The sequence below is a fragment of the Lepisma saccharinum genome, chromosome 2 (genome assembly GCF_977018435.1).
Source record: "Lepisma saccharinum chromosome 2, izLepSacc3.1, whole genome shotgun sequence".
In the NCBI taxonomy this organism is placed as follows: domain Eukaryota; kingdom Metazoa; phylum Arthropoda; class Insecta; order Zygentoma; family Lepismatidae; genus Lepisma; species Lepisma saccharinum.
The window spans coordinates 202,988,680-203,008,614 of NC_139230.1; the positions used below are offsets into that span (position 1 = coordinate 202,988,680).

The following is a 19,935-nucleotide window of genomic DNA, read 5'->3' on the forward strand; positions in this document are numbered from 1 at the left end:
TGTATCCCTTCCATCCAATCATCTTTCGTGGTCTGGGTTAGCTCAATCAGAAAAGCATTGAGAAATAAAAAATGCAAAATAGTAGATACAGTATTTGTTTCATTTGTGATATTTACATTAAATTTAAACATACATGATTAGTGAATGTTGCTCTTGGTTCATGATTTATTTGTCATTAATGACTTGCTAGGTGCCTGCCTCCATGGCAGAGTGGCCAAATGATGCCAGAGGTTCCAGGTTAAAATCCTGGTTAAGGCATGTTTGTACCATTGTGTTTTCCGAAATATCCATTTTGTCAGTTAATCCGGTAATGGTTCCGATTGTTTTATGATTTCTCCTAGCACAAAGACTAATTATCATAGAATTTTGGAAATCATTGTCACACGAAATTTGAACCTTCCTATTTACTATCCTGCGGACACCTATAATTTCTTTGTTTTGCCAATTTTTGACATTCGTACTTACCTATCTGCTTCGCGGAACATTCCATAAGGTGTATTGACGTTTTTTTGATCAAAGTAATTGCAATTCTTCACTATTTTCGTTTGAAATTTTCGAGTCGAAATTTCCCACAGATTCCGGGCTCCGCCCCTGGGTTAATTGACCTACCACCCCCAACCGCTAACGCGGCCCCGCCTCCGCTCCACTCCGGCTCCTCGGCTTTTTCTATAGACTCCCTGTTAAAGGCATGTTAGAAATTGGCCAGAGTCACCTACCCCCAAATGAGCCCCAAACTTTTAAATTTGAAGAAATCCGTTTCCAGGATACGGAAAACTTACATCAATTTCACCATGCATCCACGACACGTACAATGCTACAGGAACTTATTACGGTAAGTAGTTTCTTCTGTAAAAATGAAGAAATCTGTCCGTGCAATAGTAAACTAGTACCAAAGTTATTTATGTTCAAAATGAAAAAAACTTGAAAATTACGTTATGCACTTCTCATGGACAAGATATTCTTCGTCGAAAGGCAACAGTAAATATTGTAGAAGCACGGAAATGAATGTAGAAGTAAATCAGAACCTTAGTAGAATGCATGTAGGGACTTTATTTTAATGCTAAGGGAACCAAACCTAACCTGCCTAACCTAGCCATGAAAGCATATATTGAACAAAACCTTGAGTAATCGCTAAGACTCCGCAGTATGTGTTAACAGATGTACATCGAAATCGAACCATGTAAAAATTGCATTCGTAGCATGATGAAATCGCCATAAAACAAAAGGAACTTGGGCTGTTAATCCTAACTCATTATCATGGTTACCCAAGATAGGAGAGCGATGTGAAATAACCATAATAGAAATTTAAAGGGCCCATGTTCCAATTGTTTAATTCCGAGTTTATCATGGTTCATAGGCATTTTCTTGCATGCTTTGATTTCTAATTATATCTGTTAACTTGGTTATTACTTACTGCACATGTTCTGGAGAACGATTTTTCCCTTCCACACACTCCTATATAATTCTTTGTTTGCAAGCAGACATTCTTTTACTATCATCTTGGATTCAGACTGTTGCTGCTATCTACTTTACGTGCATGCAGTGTGAAGAGGTATTTTTTGCTAAATGCTTTCAGGTGGGTCAGGTTCAGGGCTCTTAGCAGTAATAAAATATCCCTAAATCGGGTTTATCATTTCTGATGAAAAATGGGTATCAGTTCGTTATATCGGAGACACTTTAAAATCGGATATTTTGTGTTATGGTTCGTACTTACCAATTGTGTATTGCGGAACATATTTGAAGGTGCCATTAAGGTTTTCACATGATTAGAAACATTTTTTACACTAAAATAAGCCATTTCTCGAACTGTTACGGAACGCACGTCATGATGTGAGCCCCACAAACCATTCACGGATAGCCCCAAAAACCATTCATGCATATCCCCAAAAACTATTTGGTATCGTATAACCATCCACGAATAGCCCCAAAAGCCATTCCTGGATAGCCCCATGGACCATTCACAGAAGGTTAGGTTAGGCAAACATAGTTGAAAAATGGCGTGGTTACTTTTTTGCTTAAATTGAAGCAACGGGAATTGATTTCCGGTTGAAATAGATTGAAAGATGAAAGAAAATACCTCGAAGAACTTCGACAATGCTACAGAAACTGATTTCCGTAAGTAGTTTCTCCTGTAAATTTGAAGAAAAGTGTCTCCGATATAACGAACTGTTACCAAAAAATGTTCATGTGAATAGGTTAGTCAGATTAGGTTAGATTGCATTAGTGTTTTCACATACATATTTATTTTCTTTACCTAGAAACAACTTCAGGCAGTAACATTTATGAGCACAACAACATATACAACCTACTGCTAGTATGAAATTTCTGCAACTGAAAAATGTGATAATCTTTTTATTTATTTATTTATTTCGTTTAGTTTATCATGGTGAAGTTAAGGCTTTGTAGCCTTTTCTGTAACAGTTCTGATTATTTTATGATTTCTACTAGCACAAAGACAAATTATCGTAGAATTTTGAAAATCATTGTCAAACGAAATTTGAACCTTCCTTAGAGTAATGACCACTGTTTGGACTCAAAAAAAGTTATTTATGTTGAAAAAAAACAACTTTAAAATTACCTTACGCACTTCTCATGGACAAGATAAATATCGTAGAAGCGTGGGAATGGGTGTAAAAGTAAATCGTAACCTTAGTAAAATGCATTTAGGGACTTTATTTTAATGCTAAGGGAACGAAACCTAACCTGCCTAACCTAACCACGAAAGCATATATTGAACAAAATCTTAAGTAATCGCTAAAACTTCGCAGTATGTGTTAACAGACGTACATCGAAATCGAACCATGTAATAATTGCATTCATAGCATGATGAAATCACAATAATACACCTTTTCTACCACTTAACCATGTTTACAGCGAAATTTCAGTATACAAAAATTAGAAAACAAATTAAAGCATTACATAAGAAGAGCAATATTGGAAACAAACGAGAAAAATATAAAATGACAAAGAAAGAATTACGTACAGGAATAAAAGTCTAACCTATACTCATGGGCATACAACAAAACACACACACATACGCTCACATATTCATGACTAAGCTAGAATTTATAATATTAAGTTGAATAAGGGGTTTCAGTGTTTTTCTGCACTTAAGTGTAACTTCAGAATATTTTTCTTGTTGTGTGAATGCCCCGTAATTCTATTCCACATCATGCTTTGAAATGAATAATTGATATTGCAAAATTTTACACTAGTACGAACCAAGAAGAATTTTCGATATTTTAAACCAGAGAAGATTTTAAGGCCCAAGTGGGTTCTATCATTACCATGCAATGTTAACTGGACATTATCCTTGTCCAGTGCTTTAAATTATACTTATTCTAACACAATAGTAGCTAATATAGAACCACTGTCACTAACATTGAGAGAATGGTTGGGTTCTATCATGTTGATTTTCTCTGCAATCATTGAAGACAGCTAGATTGTAGGAATTTTGGTACTCTTGACCCTCTGTACCCCCTGAAGAAAATGAAATGTTTTGCATGGTTTATGAAGATTTTGTTGTTAATATGTGTTTTCAGTTGATTTTTGCCCGCGGAAATGTGTTATTGTGAAGTAAAGTCAGTCTGTTACCTTAGCGTTAGCGTGTTACTTTACCATGTAGTAGAACAGCCCAAAGGCTTGTGCAAGTGAATATAGCACCCAAAATGACTTTCCACAACAGCAGCTATAATTTTACATACTGGTACTGATAGTTATTTTCGAAATGTTCTATTATTTATTTATTTATTGAGAAAATTTCAGATACAGCACAGGTGGTCATTTTACACTGAAATTGTCAACAATGAGAAAGCAATAATTATAATAAGCATAAAAATAAAAAAATTAAAAAAAATAATTAAGAGTAACAAAACAACATAAAAGTGAATAGCAAATGAACAAAAAAATAAGTAAAAGATGGCACTATGTGATATTAATTACAATCATTTCTTCTGATGGAAGACCGAAAGGCAAACTCGGAGGAAAATATATCAATATTTGAGGGGAGATCATTGTATTGTGCTGCAAGTCTGTAAAAGAGAGATCTTTTTTGAATTTCTAGTCTAAGTTTTTTTGTATAAAATAATCTTGTGTTGCGTGTTGTGCGCATAGCTACTCGAAAGTGGAATTCCTCAAGAAGTGTGTTGCAGCGGATTTTTGCATTCACAATTTTGTATAAATAACTGAAATCATTCTGCAAACGTCGCTGATAAGCAATTTGTAAGTTTAGAAAAGACAGGAGATACAAACGGTTTTTATTAACAAAAAGCTTCGAAAATACACCGAAATTGCAGGTTTTAACTGGGGCCATACTTTGGGATCAAATATCTGCCTTATTTGTGCTTTCCTAATGATGGAACCACTTTTACATTACGTAAAACATTGAAATTTGTAGAATAAAAAAAAAATCGATATAATTCTCGAGGGGGTACAGTGCGTATACAGCCCCGGAATCAACATTTGATGTTGATGATTGAGGTTTCATGCATTATGTTTGATACAGTTAGACTGTTTTTACTGCATTCTGTTATAATCAAAAATTAGAATAATTTTTTGCTATGACAGTAACGTTATCAGTAATTTAAAAATATATTTTTATAAGCTTTTCAACTGAGTATTAAAACAAATACTGTCAAAAATTTCAGTTTAGAGTATGCAGTGTTATTCAGAGATTTGTACCACAGTCTCAAAAGCTATGTAGCAATTGAAGCAAAAAATTTAGGCTCAGCCAGGATTCAAACCGAGGTACATGACACACTGTGCCATTGCTCTACCAACCGAGCAACTGAACTAGTCCTTGGCTTTCCTGATTTTTTCACTTTTTCTATTTTACCAGTGTGGAATTGTCTGGTTTAGTGACACTGTGATATGATCTGTTGCCTTTGAAACATTGATGATGTCAGAGGCCTGGGTTGAAGTCTTGGTTGAGCCTGCACTTTTCACTTAAATTGATAAGTCATTGAAAAAAAATACTTCCCCCATACAGCTTTAATACCAATAGTCTTATGGGGTAAGTATTTCTTTCCATGACTGTACATAGTGTAGTCACTGACAGTTCTGGGTTGTAACGATCCGATTGAAAAAGTGTCCATGGGCCTCCCTGATGGTGCAGCGGTATCATCGTCGCCTTGTAATCAAGGGGTCCCAGGTTCGATACCTGGTGGAGGCACATAGTGGTTCGGATCCCACTTTAAACTATAGGTCAAGTACTGATTAGCCTTATTGTGTATAAAGTGGACTTAAAACACCAACTCAATCAATCAATCGAAAAAGTGTCCACGATTGTACATCTCATGTGTGTGTACCAAGTTATGAAGCTACTAATGCCTGCTTGGTAGAACTTGCATACAGGCTATTTTTGATTTTTATAAATATAGTCTTGCTGCAGCACTAAATGAATGGTGAGGATTGTGATAAGTTTTGGCCGTACACTTCATTGTGTTATGAATATTGTCAGAGTCAAAAGACAGTTACATCAAGTGTTTTTTTTTTTTCGGGGATGAAAGGTTCTGGTTCTCTTCAAGCTAATTTGTTGTTGTGTTTATCATAAGAACTATACTCTATCCCCAGAATCTGTGGAGCAAGGCCATGCATAGTGGCAGAGAAGGGGGGAATCGAGTGGGCAGAGCTAAGCAGTACATGCTGCTGCGAAGGCTGGAAACTGCAGTCACTTTCCCCCCTCCATGCAATCTCGTTCCCTCTCATGTGTTCATCAGTAGATCCGTCTCGTGTCACTACTTGCACAGAGACTTGTTTTTGTCATCTTGCTCGAGAGATAGCCAGGACAGAGTATACTCAAAATATTGTGGTGTGTTCATTAATGATATGCATCCATGTAGTTCACACACATTTTTTTCTTGAAAATAAAAAGTTGCTGGTATAGTTGCAAAATGCCAGAAAAAAAACACAGGTTACATTCATCCTAGTATTCAGGTGTAGCCGTTTATCGATAAGGTAAGTGATATTTATGCAGAACGAACACCTGGAATTCACTTACAAAAAGGAAGGGGGGGGGGGGTTATGCTATAAATTTGAGTTATGAATATGGAGCTGAAATTATGCATACATTTGGTTGATTGCAGTTAATTCTAAAATATTTTTTTCTGTATTTTTATTCTAGTGTGTACTTGAGACCCATACAATATGATGACAGGCAAAGGAAAGCAAACACCTAAGAAAGGTAATGGGAAACCAAAGGATCACATCAAAACTGTTGTCCCAAAGCAAAAGGAAGTTGTTAAGGTGAAAGAAAGTGACTGCCCAGATGTGAAGGAATGTGTTTTAACTTTTCCTCAGCTGAAAACTGTTGACAGTGTTAGGTTCCTTCCTCGCTATATGGCAGGTATGAAGATTTATTTCATCAGTTTCAAAATATTAAACAATTTGATCTCTTCCTTTCTGTGCAAAGTTGTATAACACTTCTGTAACCTTCCTATTATCCTAATGCATGTGCACCATTTAATTTGCTAGGTTTGTAGAAGGTTTGAAACAAACAGTTGAAAAATGGGATATAGTAAATCATAAATCATATTAAATTATGTTCTTAATTACAAGGGTTTGTGGAATTCTATTTCATGTGCTATGATTTAATAATCAAATAATGAAGTGAGATAATTGTGTCCTGTAGCTTGGTATTGGCCATGCTTATAGATTTTCAGTAGTTAGGAGAGAAAAAAAGACACTGTTCAAACTGATGTAACTAACAGGCAAAGTTATTTAATTCTACATTAGTAGAAATTTTAGTCGTAATGGCGACCTGGCGCCCGGGATTTTTAGAGCCCTTTTATTTTCCAAGGAAAATACCAGAACCACTTGGTAAATGCACAGTGATCCAGAATGCGAAAAAAGTCGGCAAGAATAGAAATTTTGACTTTTCGGTAAGGGGATAAAATATTACCACTTCTGTAAACAGCTAAATGGGGCATGAAACTGCCATATTTTTTTTTCTCTAAATTGATTATTTGTTCTTGTTTTCGGGCCTCAAAATGGCGGTTCATGAAAAATGAATTTTCGGTCTATATTTTGTACTTATTTTTAAGACTTGTTGTAGCAATTATTTTTTCGCCGGACAATATGATTGTGCTAGGTAGACTCACAACTTCTCAGTAATGCACAGCAAAAGAACACATATTTGAATTACAATAAAATATAATGGTTTTATTTTTGACTTGAAAATACAAAAGTTATCTTGAGTTAACATAGCTTTTGCCGCTATTTTCCCGAAGATTTCTAAAGCAAATGATACTTTAAATCAGGTACCTGTAACGTAATGCAATTCATTGGTATTTGTCACTGTTCCATGTTATTTCTGTACCGGGTACCGCTTACCAGCCCAAGTGCCATGGACCGTTCAAGGAAAATACCAGAACCACTTGGTAAAGCGAACAGTAACGTTTCTGCTGTACTGTTCCGTTCGTACCCGAGAGAGCTTCAGGGACGACAGCTTTAGGTACACAGAGTGGAACATTAAAATACCCATACCAGAAATCATGGAACTTATTCCTTCTTGAATGCCTCTCATTAGAATCATACCGGTACAAAATCGTGATGGGTATACCTGAAACTTTGGGAACGGGTACAATTGTAACAAAACCTATGTTTAACAAATCAAATGGGTATTGAATGGATCAGAAAATATATAAGTCACGCTACTCTTCATTTTAAAACTTTCATTGTCGAATTCTTGAACAATCGATAATAACTAATATTATTGGAGGTTGTAGGCAATATATATAACAAAATAATTATGGAATCCTGAGATTTGTTATTGATAATGTTACTTTTATATAACCAATACACGTAATATTAGGGTGCAAGGTGATGCCAATATATTGAAAAAAAAAATATTTTCAAGCAAGGTATTGAAAGTTCGACATGATGATAGTTTATGGTAATTAGAATATTACCAATTAATACATATGGAAAAAAGGGGAAGTTAATGTACGCCATATTGAGAAATGTTACCATCTAAGGTACAGATCTTAAATTTGGATTGACCTATACTAATTAGAGCATTGCCATTCAACATGATTTTGGTAAAACTGGAAATTAGATGCTATATTGAACGTGTTACTTTTTAAGATAGAGAAGTGAAATTCGGTTTGATGGTAGCTTATGCTAATTAGAGAATGGCAAATCAACATGATTGTGGAAAACCGGAAGGTGATGAACGCCATATTGAAAAATGTTACTTTTTAAGATAGCAATGTGAAATTTGGTTTAATGATAACTTATGCTATTTAGAACATGGCAAATCAATATGTTTGTGGAATACCGCAAGTTGATGGATGCCATATTGAAAAACGTTACTTCTTAAGATAGAGAAGTGAAATTTGGTTTGACATTAGCTTATGCTAATTAGAGCATGGCAAATCAACATGATTGTGGAAAACCGGAAGTTGATGGACGTCATATTGAAAAATATTACTTTTTAAGATAGAGAAGTTAAATTCGGTTTGATGGTAGCTTGTGCTAATTTAAGCATGACAAATTAACATGATGGAATGGATGGACTCCATATTGACAAAATGATACTCCTTAAAATAGAAAAGTAAAAATCATTTTGTTTATAGCATGTGGTAATTAGAGCATGATGTGTGAACATGATTTTGGAAAACAGGAAGTTGATGGGTGCCAAAGTGAAAGATGTTTGTTTTGAAGGGTACATTTATTTTTGTTATTAAGCTGTTTTTTTGTCATTTTTGGATGAGAAGTTATGGTATGATTTAAGTGATACTCACAATGAACAGCCAAACCCAGGCTTTGGACTAGAACCAACAACTTCGAGGACTATCTAGACCACTTTTATATGGATTAACGAGATTATATTTACGAATTTGTATTGTCACTTACAACATGATATATTCCGGTGGAGGCACATAGTAGTTCGGATCCCACTTTAAACTGTAGGTCCAGTCCCAATTAGCCTTACTGTGCATATAGTGGACTTAAAACACCAATTCAACCAACCAACATGGTATATTTGGACATATTTATCCGGTTATAGATATTCACAAGGCATTAATTGAATATCCTGCGTCCATATCCAGAGATCTCCAGTATGTTATTTGAAAAGTGACACACGATTTGATATCATTGGAGAGATTCATTCACTACCAAGAGCTGCAACTCGTACATACTATGCTTATCAGGGATATGAATGCGAATGTATAACACTCTTCGGATGAGTAGATGTGTGGGTATGTGTGTGTGTGTACATCCTTCCGTCCATACTTGTGTGCGGTTTGCGTGTGTGAAAAAGAGGTGGTGTACATGATATAGACATTATTGTGTATTGGTTCTTTGAAATGCATAAATCTAATTCATGCATGTTCTTTTCCTGTGCAAAATATGTGTAAAAAATATCAAATTCAGTTTTCTTGAGAATCAAGTTGATTTGCCATGCTCCAATTATTAGAGATCTGCGTGGGTGGGCATGACTCACTCCGTAATCCAGGATCCGTTCAATGTGGCTCGTCTCGTCTCGGGACCCAGCTCTCCATGGGCCAGCACAGCTTGGATATAACCGGACTAGTGTCGTCGCACTACGGTTGCTTGCTGGGTGGGATCCACGAGCATGACAGCTGTGGGAGGGAGCAGCGAATCAAGTCCATGCAGGAATTGTAATTGGGATTAGGAACGTGGGTACCATTGTGCAGGCGACCGGTTCACCATACACGGATTAGGCCATTTGTCTTTGTTGTAGGTTTACGTGCTTGTCTGTAGATGTGACCATCTTTTCTCGATATAGTGCCTACTACTAAATAAAATGGGCTGGAAATGTAATGGTTTGTACTTAGTTGTGCACTGTAAAAAAAAACATTTTATTCATATCTCATTGGTGTAATTGAGAGAAGAGGAAGTGGAGGTTCACGTGCATCCTGGAAACTGTAGGTATATCGGGATAGGTCATACATATAATTTCACTTTACTGAAATAATTATTAAAAGGGACCATTGGCAGCGATTAGGCTGGAGCGGGGACCAGTTGCCTGCCCCCCACTTTTTGCCACTTTTCCTCCCTCACTATCCTAAACCTTATCTACGAAGGGAAAGTAAAATGCCACCCCCTGCAGTTTTGTAACCCAATCGCTGCCACTGAAATGGATTGATAATTAAATACAAGTATGTTACAGGTTCGTTGAAGGAACAAAAATTTCAAAATTCAAGCAGTGCCCCTCATTGTAAAAAAGGGATTTATAAAGGGGTTGACACCGCCGTGTGTATGTCTGTTCGCATAATACATTTTTCTCCATGAAATAATTTTGGTAATCTTCATAAGAACACAAAGAGAATGAACTTCTATGAAGATGAGGTGTATAAAGTTAACCAGGGCTGCTGAACATACTACAGCATAATCATACATTATCGTAAGTTCAGCATTATTTATCTAATTTTTTTACCACCGGCTTGGCAAGAAAGTTCCAATACTACGTACTACCAGAAAATTAAAGCAGCGTGTCTGTTGGAGGGGCAGACCTAGAAATGTATATTCCTAAGTTTGTAATGAGTAGCACATGTGGACCAGCTATATGTTTAATTATTTCATTGTGAAACATTTTTATGTGTTTCTACACTGTGCCGTGGAAATTTCTGGAACAAGCGAACGAAAACAAGTCTGTGCAATTAGTGAGTTGAAATGAATGAAGTCAACCAACGACAGGTTGGAGAAGAGGAGAGAGAGAGAGAGAGGGAGAGAGAGAGAAAAGGACAATTTTAAGGATATGAAAAATGTTGTCGAAAAGAAGATAATTTTATTCAAAATTATTCCAGTTGACTTTTTAAAAAAGTTTTTGTACTTGTCTTTTTCTTCACTCTATGCAATCTCAAAAGCATATTATCAATTTTGAAGAAAGTAGCACCAGAAATGATAGGCGATACACTGAAGAGCTTCACTGGGAAAATATGTCTAAGGAACTCGCATTCACAACCAAAGTTCATTTAAAGGAAGAAGGAAAGATATTGAAAATAGAAATAAATATTTTTTAATGCCTTAAAAGAGATTAATTTATCTTGAGACTGATTTGATAGGAAGTCTGTTTTCCTCGCTTTAAACATTTATTGCGCATAAATTCATTTTAACAATACTTCTCACATTTATTATTACTATTATTATTAATATTTTATTATATCATTAAAATCCTAATTTTTGTTATTATTTAATCTATTTCTAGAAATGGATTTCGGTCTTCCACGTGTATTGTTTAGTTTTACTGTGGTCCCATGTGTGTATTGAAATAGGTCAAAATTATACTTTTTGTATAAAAATCAAAATAATCAATCTCATGTGAATTCTGTGGACCCAAAGTGTGAAGTTTTCCTTAAAATTGCTAATCTTACACATTTGTATTGATTTAGAGGTCAAATAGCGAGCTCCTGATTTTTGCCGTTTTTTGCGCATTCCAGATCACTGTGCAATGCTTGAAAATTGTAATAATTAAAAGTTGATCAAAATATTGATTACTATTAGTGCCCATTTATTATAAGCTTCAATTTACCAGAGTTTTGCTTTAAAATACTAAAAAATTACATCAGAATGCAAAAATACGTGCTATGTATATATATATATATTTTTCACATAATACTTGTACAAAATCAATGGAAACTTCAAATTTTGCAAAACTTCCAGGATATTTAGACTCTGTGAAAGTGTTATGCAGCATTTTTGCAAACCCCATGAACGACCAAAATGCCAGAAAAGTATCGATAAATAATATCAAACTGATACTTTACAATATCAATACCACTGGTATTGGCTGATATCGATACATTGCCATCGGTATCGTCTCAGCCCTAATTCATATACATTACATTAGGCGAGGTAATAATAACTGGAATTTAATTCTGATGTTTGTTTCAGTTCTAAGTCGCACAGAAGAAGAGGGAGTAGGAATGGAAGATCTTGATACTTTGCAGCTGGAGTTAGAAGCTCTACTTTCATCAGTTGCTGTGCGAATGAGAACACTGCAGGGAGAAATAGTAGCCTTGAACATAATCGAAGAAAAGAAAGATAAGAAAGGAAAAGTGCTGGTTGGGAAACCAGTAGGTACATCATATGCATTTCTTGTAATTCATGCTACTAGGTAGTGATGTGATGACGGAGAAAATTTGCAGATAATTTTTTCAACTGATTTTGGTGTGCATGATTGTTTAACAGAAATGCAATACCAACATGCTAAAAGTAAAAAAAGTAGTGCAAAAAATATTTTTGTGGATTTTTATCTTATTTTACATGAGAAGTAATGAAAATTAAATGAGATTGAACCCAAAGGTATACCCATGCATATACCAGGACTCAAATAAGCCCTTTGTTTGCAATAAATAAACCTCAATCACTGATATTTTATAGTAGTACAGAAATATTTCTCCCATATTGATGACAAGGGATAAAGTTAAGAAATTTGAAATGATTACAAGAGAACAGAGCTTCAAAATCACATTTGTTGTTTTCTTTACACTTTTCAACTTGTCAACACTACATCAATATCTCCCTTTTAATCAGAATTTTAAAGTAGGAAAATGAATATCAGAATCAGTTTAAATATCACCTTTTTACCAGTTCTGATACCAGTTTTGACATGCCATTTTTGGCCAATATCAATAAATTGGAAACTGTTTCGTCACATCTCTACTGTATTTGTAATGGTACTATAGTTTAGAAATATTTAACAATATCAGAAACATAGGTTCAAAAATAGGTTTTGGTATGGTCCAAGTTTGCAGGAAATTTGTATTTGCATTTTTTATTCTCTAGTGTTGCTTTTCTGCTACTTTTGGCTAATTGTGACTATAAGGATTGGTGATGATCAGGGAACGGATATTTACATATGAAGCTGAAATCAGTTATATTTTTTATTATCTTTGTGCATCATGGCATGTAGACTCTAAAAATTCAGTTTTTATTTTCCATATTTTTACATATATTAGGTTTTGGCTCATATTTTACATACATTAGTTATTTTTACATATTTCAGAATATTTCTCAACACGTACTCCATATTCGTGCAATAACTACATGCCTCCATGTGACCAAAATAATTGGGTGATTTTCTTGCGAACAAACTAAAGTTTACGACCTTTTTTATAGGTGGGTTTCATGTGACGTCAGGATTCGTACTGCCGCCGTGTTTGCGGCAAAGTTGCTTGTCGTCTGCAAGGAAATACCCACCACATAGCGTTCGTTACACCTACGCCAACTGTACGTTTGTTAGTACTGTGTAAAATGTCGGTAACATTGCATAAAATTAATGACAGTGTCGTGTCATCTGGGAATAGCGGTAATTTTTCATATGTTCAAACTCTTTGTGCAATTGACAGAAAGAGATATGGAGAAAAAGCAAAGTTTTGCAGTGTAGATCCATATGAACTGGACAATAATGAAACGAAAAGGGGCCTAAACCTTTGACCAACTGTAGTTCACGTGTGTTTATTTACTTGACCCAACTATCTGGAATCAGTTTGTTTTTGTATTTATTACTGGTTAGGATTCTGCTTGAAACATTTACATCCAGTCAAGATTAACTGTAAATTCGAAGGCTCCGCCATTATCGCCTCTGTTTCCTTTTAAGGTTTGTTGAAGCGCTGTAATGTAAAATGTTGAGGTGCTCGAGAACAGTAATTTCACTCCTTGCTTTTACAATTGCAGATATACTGGCCCCCGTGGTGGAGTGGTTAGCACAGTGCTATGTAATGGGGAAGCTTCCGCTTAGGGGCTTTCCTTAAAGAAACAAACAAAAAAACAAAACAGTGTGCTATGTAGCCAGGGGTCCTGGGCTCAAATGGTGTTCTTTGTGAGTTTCGCTTTATCAGTTTCAACATATCATCACTCAGCCTCGTCTTCATGATTAGCCAATACTGGCAGAAAAGCGAAGTAAAATAAACCAAACCAATCAATCGATTTGGGATTCTTTGATAGCAGTGTTTTTTTTTTGACAGCACCCAAGGCCTACTAGCGGCACTTTTTCTCATGGATCGAATAACAATTAATAACAGTTTGTGTTAACGAACAAAATATAATACATAACCAAGTACAAACATACAATTATCAAGATGAATTAAACTTTGAACATTATCATTTTTATCGTCAAACTTGTCGGAAGTATCAGCACCTTTCTACTACCAAAAAACGAGGAAACACTATTGCAAGCATGATTAAAAAGACCAGTTCGATCCATTTGTACTAAAAGTCACAGAGAAAGGTGGCATATGAACTTACCTGAGAGGAAATGTTCACTGCATACTCTGTAATGTTCGCTTTGTTCATTAATGTTGGCACGATTTACTTTTGCCAACCAGATGATGCGGTGGTATCTTCTGATCAACAATTATCGAGTCCCATGCCCTGAAGCGCACCTTCTGTTCTTTCTTGGAAAATTCGAGGATAAATGTGAGTTTCTGTTAAACAACCGAAAACTACACAGTACCATCGTGAACAAGGTTGGAATCTCCCGCCTGCCTGCTTGAATTCTGTATGTTTACAAGAACCAGCCTCAATCATGGATGCTCGGTCCCACAATGCAACAGTTTGTGATGTAGGTGAAACATCTATACCCTCCAATAATTTAATTGCATGTTTTCTGTCATCCAAACAAAATATTTTTTCCCTTCAATTTTACACTTCCCAACTTTTTGCTTTTGTAAAACACCTGAAATTCCAGTTTATTTACAATTATTGTCAACAATAGAGAATGAGGGCTCAAACGTCAGCTCCTGGTTTTTACAAACATTGAAACAGAGTCCCGAGTTGAGCAGCCGATTGCTAACCACACCCTCACTAATAGTTACCTGACAGTAGTGCCAGAAGCAGCGATTTTGTGGCACACATATGGGATTCACTTCTGGTTTCTCTTCTAGACAGTCATGGTCATAGTTACAATGCTGAAACTGTATTTTATGTAGCTCGTATAGTGTTACCACTTGATTAAAAAGGTAAATTTTTCAATTCAATGGTCTTTATTCTTGGGCGAGGTTCAGCAAATGCTGATCTACCACCTAACCCGACAAAGAAAGATGTAGCAGAGTATCTAGGTACAATTATTATACATGAGTAAAATAACATAAAGGAAACTATATATAAAAAAAACTACTACTACACAAAGAAAATCACAAAAGAAAACAGATGACAAAATATATACAGTGCGTGTGTGCTAATAAATGAAAAGATAATAATATACATGTATTATTACTTAGTTTCGGTCCAGTTTTTTTTTTTTTTTTTTTTTTTCAATAATTCACAGGAAACAGTTTTTAATCATATGTGGTCTTACTTTGCTTCTGATCATATTTAACTCCACATTTTGGTGAAAATAACTAAATATGTATTTACATATTTAGCACATTTTTACTACATATAAATCCGTTCCCCGGTGATATGATGAAATTAATGAACACCCTTGCCAGGATTCCACTTAGTTTTAAGTTCAAAGGTCAACCACTTAACAAGCTAGGCGACCAGGTTGGCTGCAGGGAATTCATCAGAATATGCAATTTTCATTACGTTTGTGCATGAGATATTATAGTTTACAGGAGTCATTTCCTTTTGTCATTGTTCGGTGAAAAGTTTTACTTTTACTTTTTAAAGCTGATTGTCATGGGAAAAACACATGGTATATAATCTTTGACTGTTCATCTTGATGAAAAATAACAGTATTATAATGTAGTGTACTCTTTCATTCCTTAAAAAGAATCTTCTGTGCTGATTATTTTACTGTGTGTCTTAAATGTAGCACAAGTAAATTTTCTGTGTGCTGAAAGAATTAACCTGGCAAAGTGAGCTCATATCCTTCCATATAGTACTCAATACATAATTGTGACTTCTGTACATCAATATACACCAGTATTATTTAATAGTACCATTTGTAATGTGTTGTAAATATGATTTTGTAGTATTTGCTATAGATCTTTTCTATTCTTACGGCGGGTGCTATATATGCTGGCAAGGGAAGTGGGGAGCAGGGAATACGCAGCAGACTAACCAGACAATAGCGGTGGCGCTGAGAGTTACGATGTCGAGGAGAGGAACTATTATGCTCACCTCGCTCCCCACTTTCCTTGCCAGCATATTGAGCACCCACCATAAGACTGGAAGGAGCTATAGTGATATGAAGTGTACGATTGTACGTGTGTTTAGTGACAATGTTTTGCATCCTCCTAACACTTAATATTTTTGCAGCCTCTATCACCAGGGAAACGAAGCAAGCAGGAAGAGAAACCAATAAAGAAGTTGAAAGAAATAACAGGAAAGGCTAGAGAAGTGCCTCAACCACCAGCTCCTGTGAAATTCTCCAAAGTGAAAATTCCAGCTGTAAATGGTGTTCCTGTGGCAGGTGTATGTATGAGATTATGCAGTACATGCTTTCTTAACTGTGATTTAACAAATGTAACTGGGGCATTTCATTGTCATGGGTGGGACACGCATACTACATTTTTTATATTAAAGTAACTATTCTACTGATAGTTAAGCAACATTTTTCTTACAGTTTCTGTGCAATAAAATATGAAACATAACACTGTTGATTAAACATCCCTTAAAATACTTTCTCAGATTTGTTGCTTTAAGTGAAAAATTTTGTGTCACGGGTGGGACAGATGAAACGCTTCATCTTCACTTAATAAGAAATTTTAATTTCTGTGAATTGTAAAATGATGAAAAATAAATTATTTAAGACAAAAAGAGAAGGTAATTGACTTTTGAATATTCTTGTGGTGGAGTTGAGGGGGAATGTAACAGTTAAAGGAGAAATTAATTGTTATTTGGTGTCACAGGTGGGACACAGTAGAAAACACAAGTAAATAAAAAAATTGAAATAAATTAATAATATGTAAAATACCTTTTACTTTCTAACTTAATTATGTACAATACTTAAATTTTTATCCAAGAGACAATTTTAGATTGTTCACTCACAAGATAAGATAATGTTACAGCATTGCATTTAATTTTAACCCCTTCCCAGTGTAATTTTCTGACAAAATGCTTTCTCGCTCTGCTTATTTTTTTTCTGAGTTTGCGTAGTAATATTTTTAAGTAGCTACTGCTTCAGCACAATTCATCCGAGTATCATGGTTCATACGTCTTTCTCTTCAGAATAGAATAGGCTTTGAAATTATACCACACACATGTGTACATCAAGTCTGACGAAAGGGAAATCGGGGATAATTTGGAAAATTTCTCTCTGAAAAATCACTTTTGGTAACTTTGGTGCCCTCTGGACCGGCCCTGAATCATCGATAAACTACTAGAGAGATTTGTTAACTCAGTGTTATATTCTGTGGCCTTAATACGTCTCTGACGATGCTAGGGCCATCTATGAGCAGTGGATCCAACTATTTCGATATGTTTCTCTGTGCACACGCTAGATGGCAGTGCATATCAATGAATGCATCTCACTCATTGCACCCAGAGCAGACACCTTTCTCCCGTTCATTGCACGCAAATCAGACAACTTTTTTTGATCAGAATCTTCCCTTCGTTGTATTATTTATGCTGAACCTAACAAATCTCTTAGAAATGCAGTGTATTTACGCTAAGAGAACTAAACCTAACAACGAAGGCATATTCCACTCACCTCACAACACAAAGGTGACTTGCGATGAGCAAGATCCCGAATGGGGGTTAATCCATCCACATTTGTATTCAGAGACCCTAAATGAATTACTACTTCAAAATATTAGTTCATTAAAACACTATCGAATAATTCAGTGTACCTGTCCTACATGATCAGGAGGTATATTTATTTGCAATGCACCTACATAAAAACAAACAAAAAATTGTTTTGCTGCTCCTCCATGTGAAAAGAGTTTTTCTATTGTGAAACGTGGGGTGCTGTATGGAAACTAATATGATAAAGTGACAGGTGATTAGGATGGCAGATGAAAAGTAGATATATCTCATATTCAAAGCATTCTTGACAATAAACCTAACCTTTCCTTGGAGTATTATTACCTGTTGATCATCAGTGGTGGTTCATTAACCACTGTTGAAACCCATTCTGATATTACAACAGTATAGCCGAAAGTAAAATTCCTTACAATATAAATAACAATGAATGGGCATAACAGAACATGCGAAAATATACCTGTAAAAACATACAGCCTTGCTCAGTGGTTTAGTTTTGCCAGTGGCACCCTGGTACCTTTTTATGTAACCAGAATGCACCCGGTCTCACAAAATGACAGTAAACAATGAGTATACAAATTTCCAAAGCATTAATGTGTTAAACAGAATGTAGCACAATTACTCCTCTGTTGTATAACAATATAATAATTATTTTATATTTTAAACATTTGAGACAAAACTATCCTGCTGCACTATACTCTGCCAGTCAACACACTGCAGATAATATTAAAAAATACTTGGCAAAGAAGAGAAGAGCACACTGAAAGAAAGAACCAAAGCATATAGGTATTTCATTGCAACAAGTTATATACGAGGGCCACTATTTATATTTTGAGCCTTGGCAACACTGATTGAAGTTAGGCGGGATTTGACGTTTGCACGGAATCGTCTGGCATTATTGACCATAACGTACTTCAAATGTTTTGTCAATAGCTTGATTTGTGTTGTTTATGTTGCCTTGGAGATTGCGCGACAACAATAAAATGGAATTAACTCATGCACATTTTCGTGCGATGATTTTTTACGATTTTCGACGTGGATTATCAGGACAAGAGTGCATCGATCAACTTACTTCCACATTTGGTGATGAAGCCCCATCGTTTGCCACTGTGAAACGCTGGTATAACAAATTTAATCGTGGCCGCCGTTCGCTCACCGACGAGATTCGCAAAGGTCGTCCAAAATCAGTTGTTGTTCAAGAAAACATTGATGCTGTGCAAAACCTAATACTGCAAGATCGTCATGTGACATACTGTGAGATTGAGGCAACCATAGGCATTAGTTCCACCAGCACCAGCATATATAAAATATTACATGATCATTTAGCTGTGAGAAAGGTATGTTCTCGTTGGATCCCACACAATTTGACAAAAACTCAAAAAGACGCTCGTGTCAATTTGTGCAAACAAATGCTCAATAAATACAATCGTGGTGCTTCAAAAGACATATATAATATTGTAACAGGTGACGAATCATAGATATATATGCATATGAGCCGGAACGTAAACAGCAGTCGACTGTATGGGTGTTTCAAGATGAACCCAATCCAACAAAAGTTGTTCGCGCTCGAAGCACATCGAAACAAATGGTCGCCTGTTTTTTCGGGAAAACTGGTCATGTGCCTTTAGAGGAACGTAGAACGGTCAACTCTGAATGGTACACAACAATTTGTTTGCCAGAGGTCTTCGGTCAAATACGGAAAACATACAAACGCCGTCGGATCATTCTTCATCAAGACAATGCCAGCTGTCACACATCTCGTCTAACAACCGACTTTATGAACAGTCAAAAAATCGAATTGATGGGTCATCCACCATACAGTCCTGATTTGGCACCCAATGACTTCTTCTTGTTCCCGAATGTCAAGAATAAATTGCGTGGACAACGATTTTCATCGGCGGAAGATGCCGTTGATGCGTTCAAAAACCATATTATGAAGGTGTCTCAAGAAGATTGGAAAAACTTCTTTGACAAATGGTTCGAATGAATGCAAAAGTGTATTGACCATAAAGGAGAATACTTCAAAAAACAATAAAGCAGTTTTCAATGCCAAATTCCTGTTTTTTCATTGTTAGGCTCAAAATATAAATAGTGACCCTCGTATCATGGCGATGATATATGCATCAATTTCACCATGGAAAATCGTGCCGGCACAGCATATGCCTCCGATCACCAGGGAAAGAAAACAGAGTTTGAGTATGTTTGTGTGTATCTACACATACACACACACATTCAGCTGACTCAGAACCGAACGAGTTAAGTGGTCTACTTTCGAAATTCGCTATTGAGGTTCTCGGGTTTGAGACCCGGCCTGGACATAGA

At 35.8% G+C, this 19,935-nt stretch overlaps 1 protein-coding gene across 1 annotated transcript in view; it reads left to right on the forward strand.

The window, feature by feature from the left end:
* LOC145984266 (transcriptional adapter 3-B-like) overlaps positions 1 to 19,935 on the forward strand; it is a 44,419-nt gene that overhangs the window by 641 nt on the left and 23,843 nt on the right. Inside the window, exons 2-4 of the mRNA XM_083117878.1 lie at positions 6,122 to 6,343; positions 11,860 to 12,041; positions 16,171 to 16,326. Coding sequence (XP_082974004.1) covers positions 6,145 to 6,343; positions 11,860 to 12,041; positions 16,171 to 16,326 — 537 coding nt within the window. The 5' untranslated portion in view covers positions 6,122 to 6,144. The remainder of the gene's footprint in view (positions 1 to 6,121; positions 6,344 to 11,859; positions 12,042 to 16,170; positions 16,327 to 19,935) is intronic.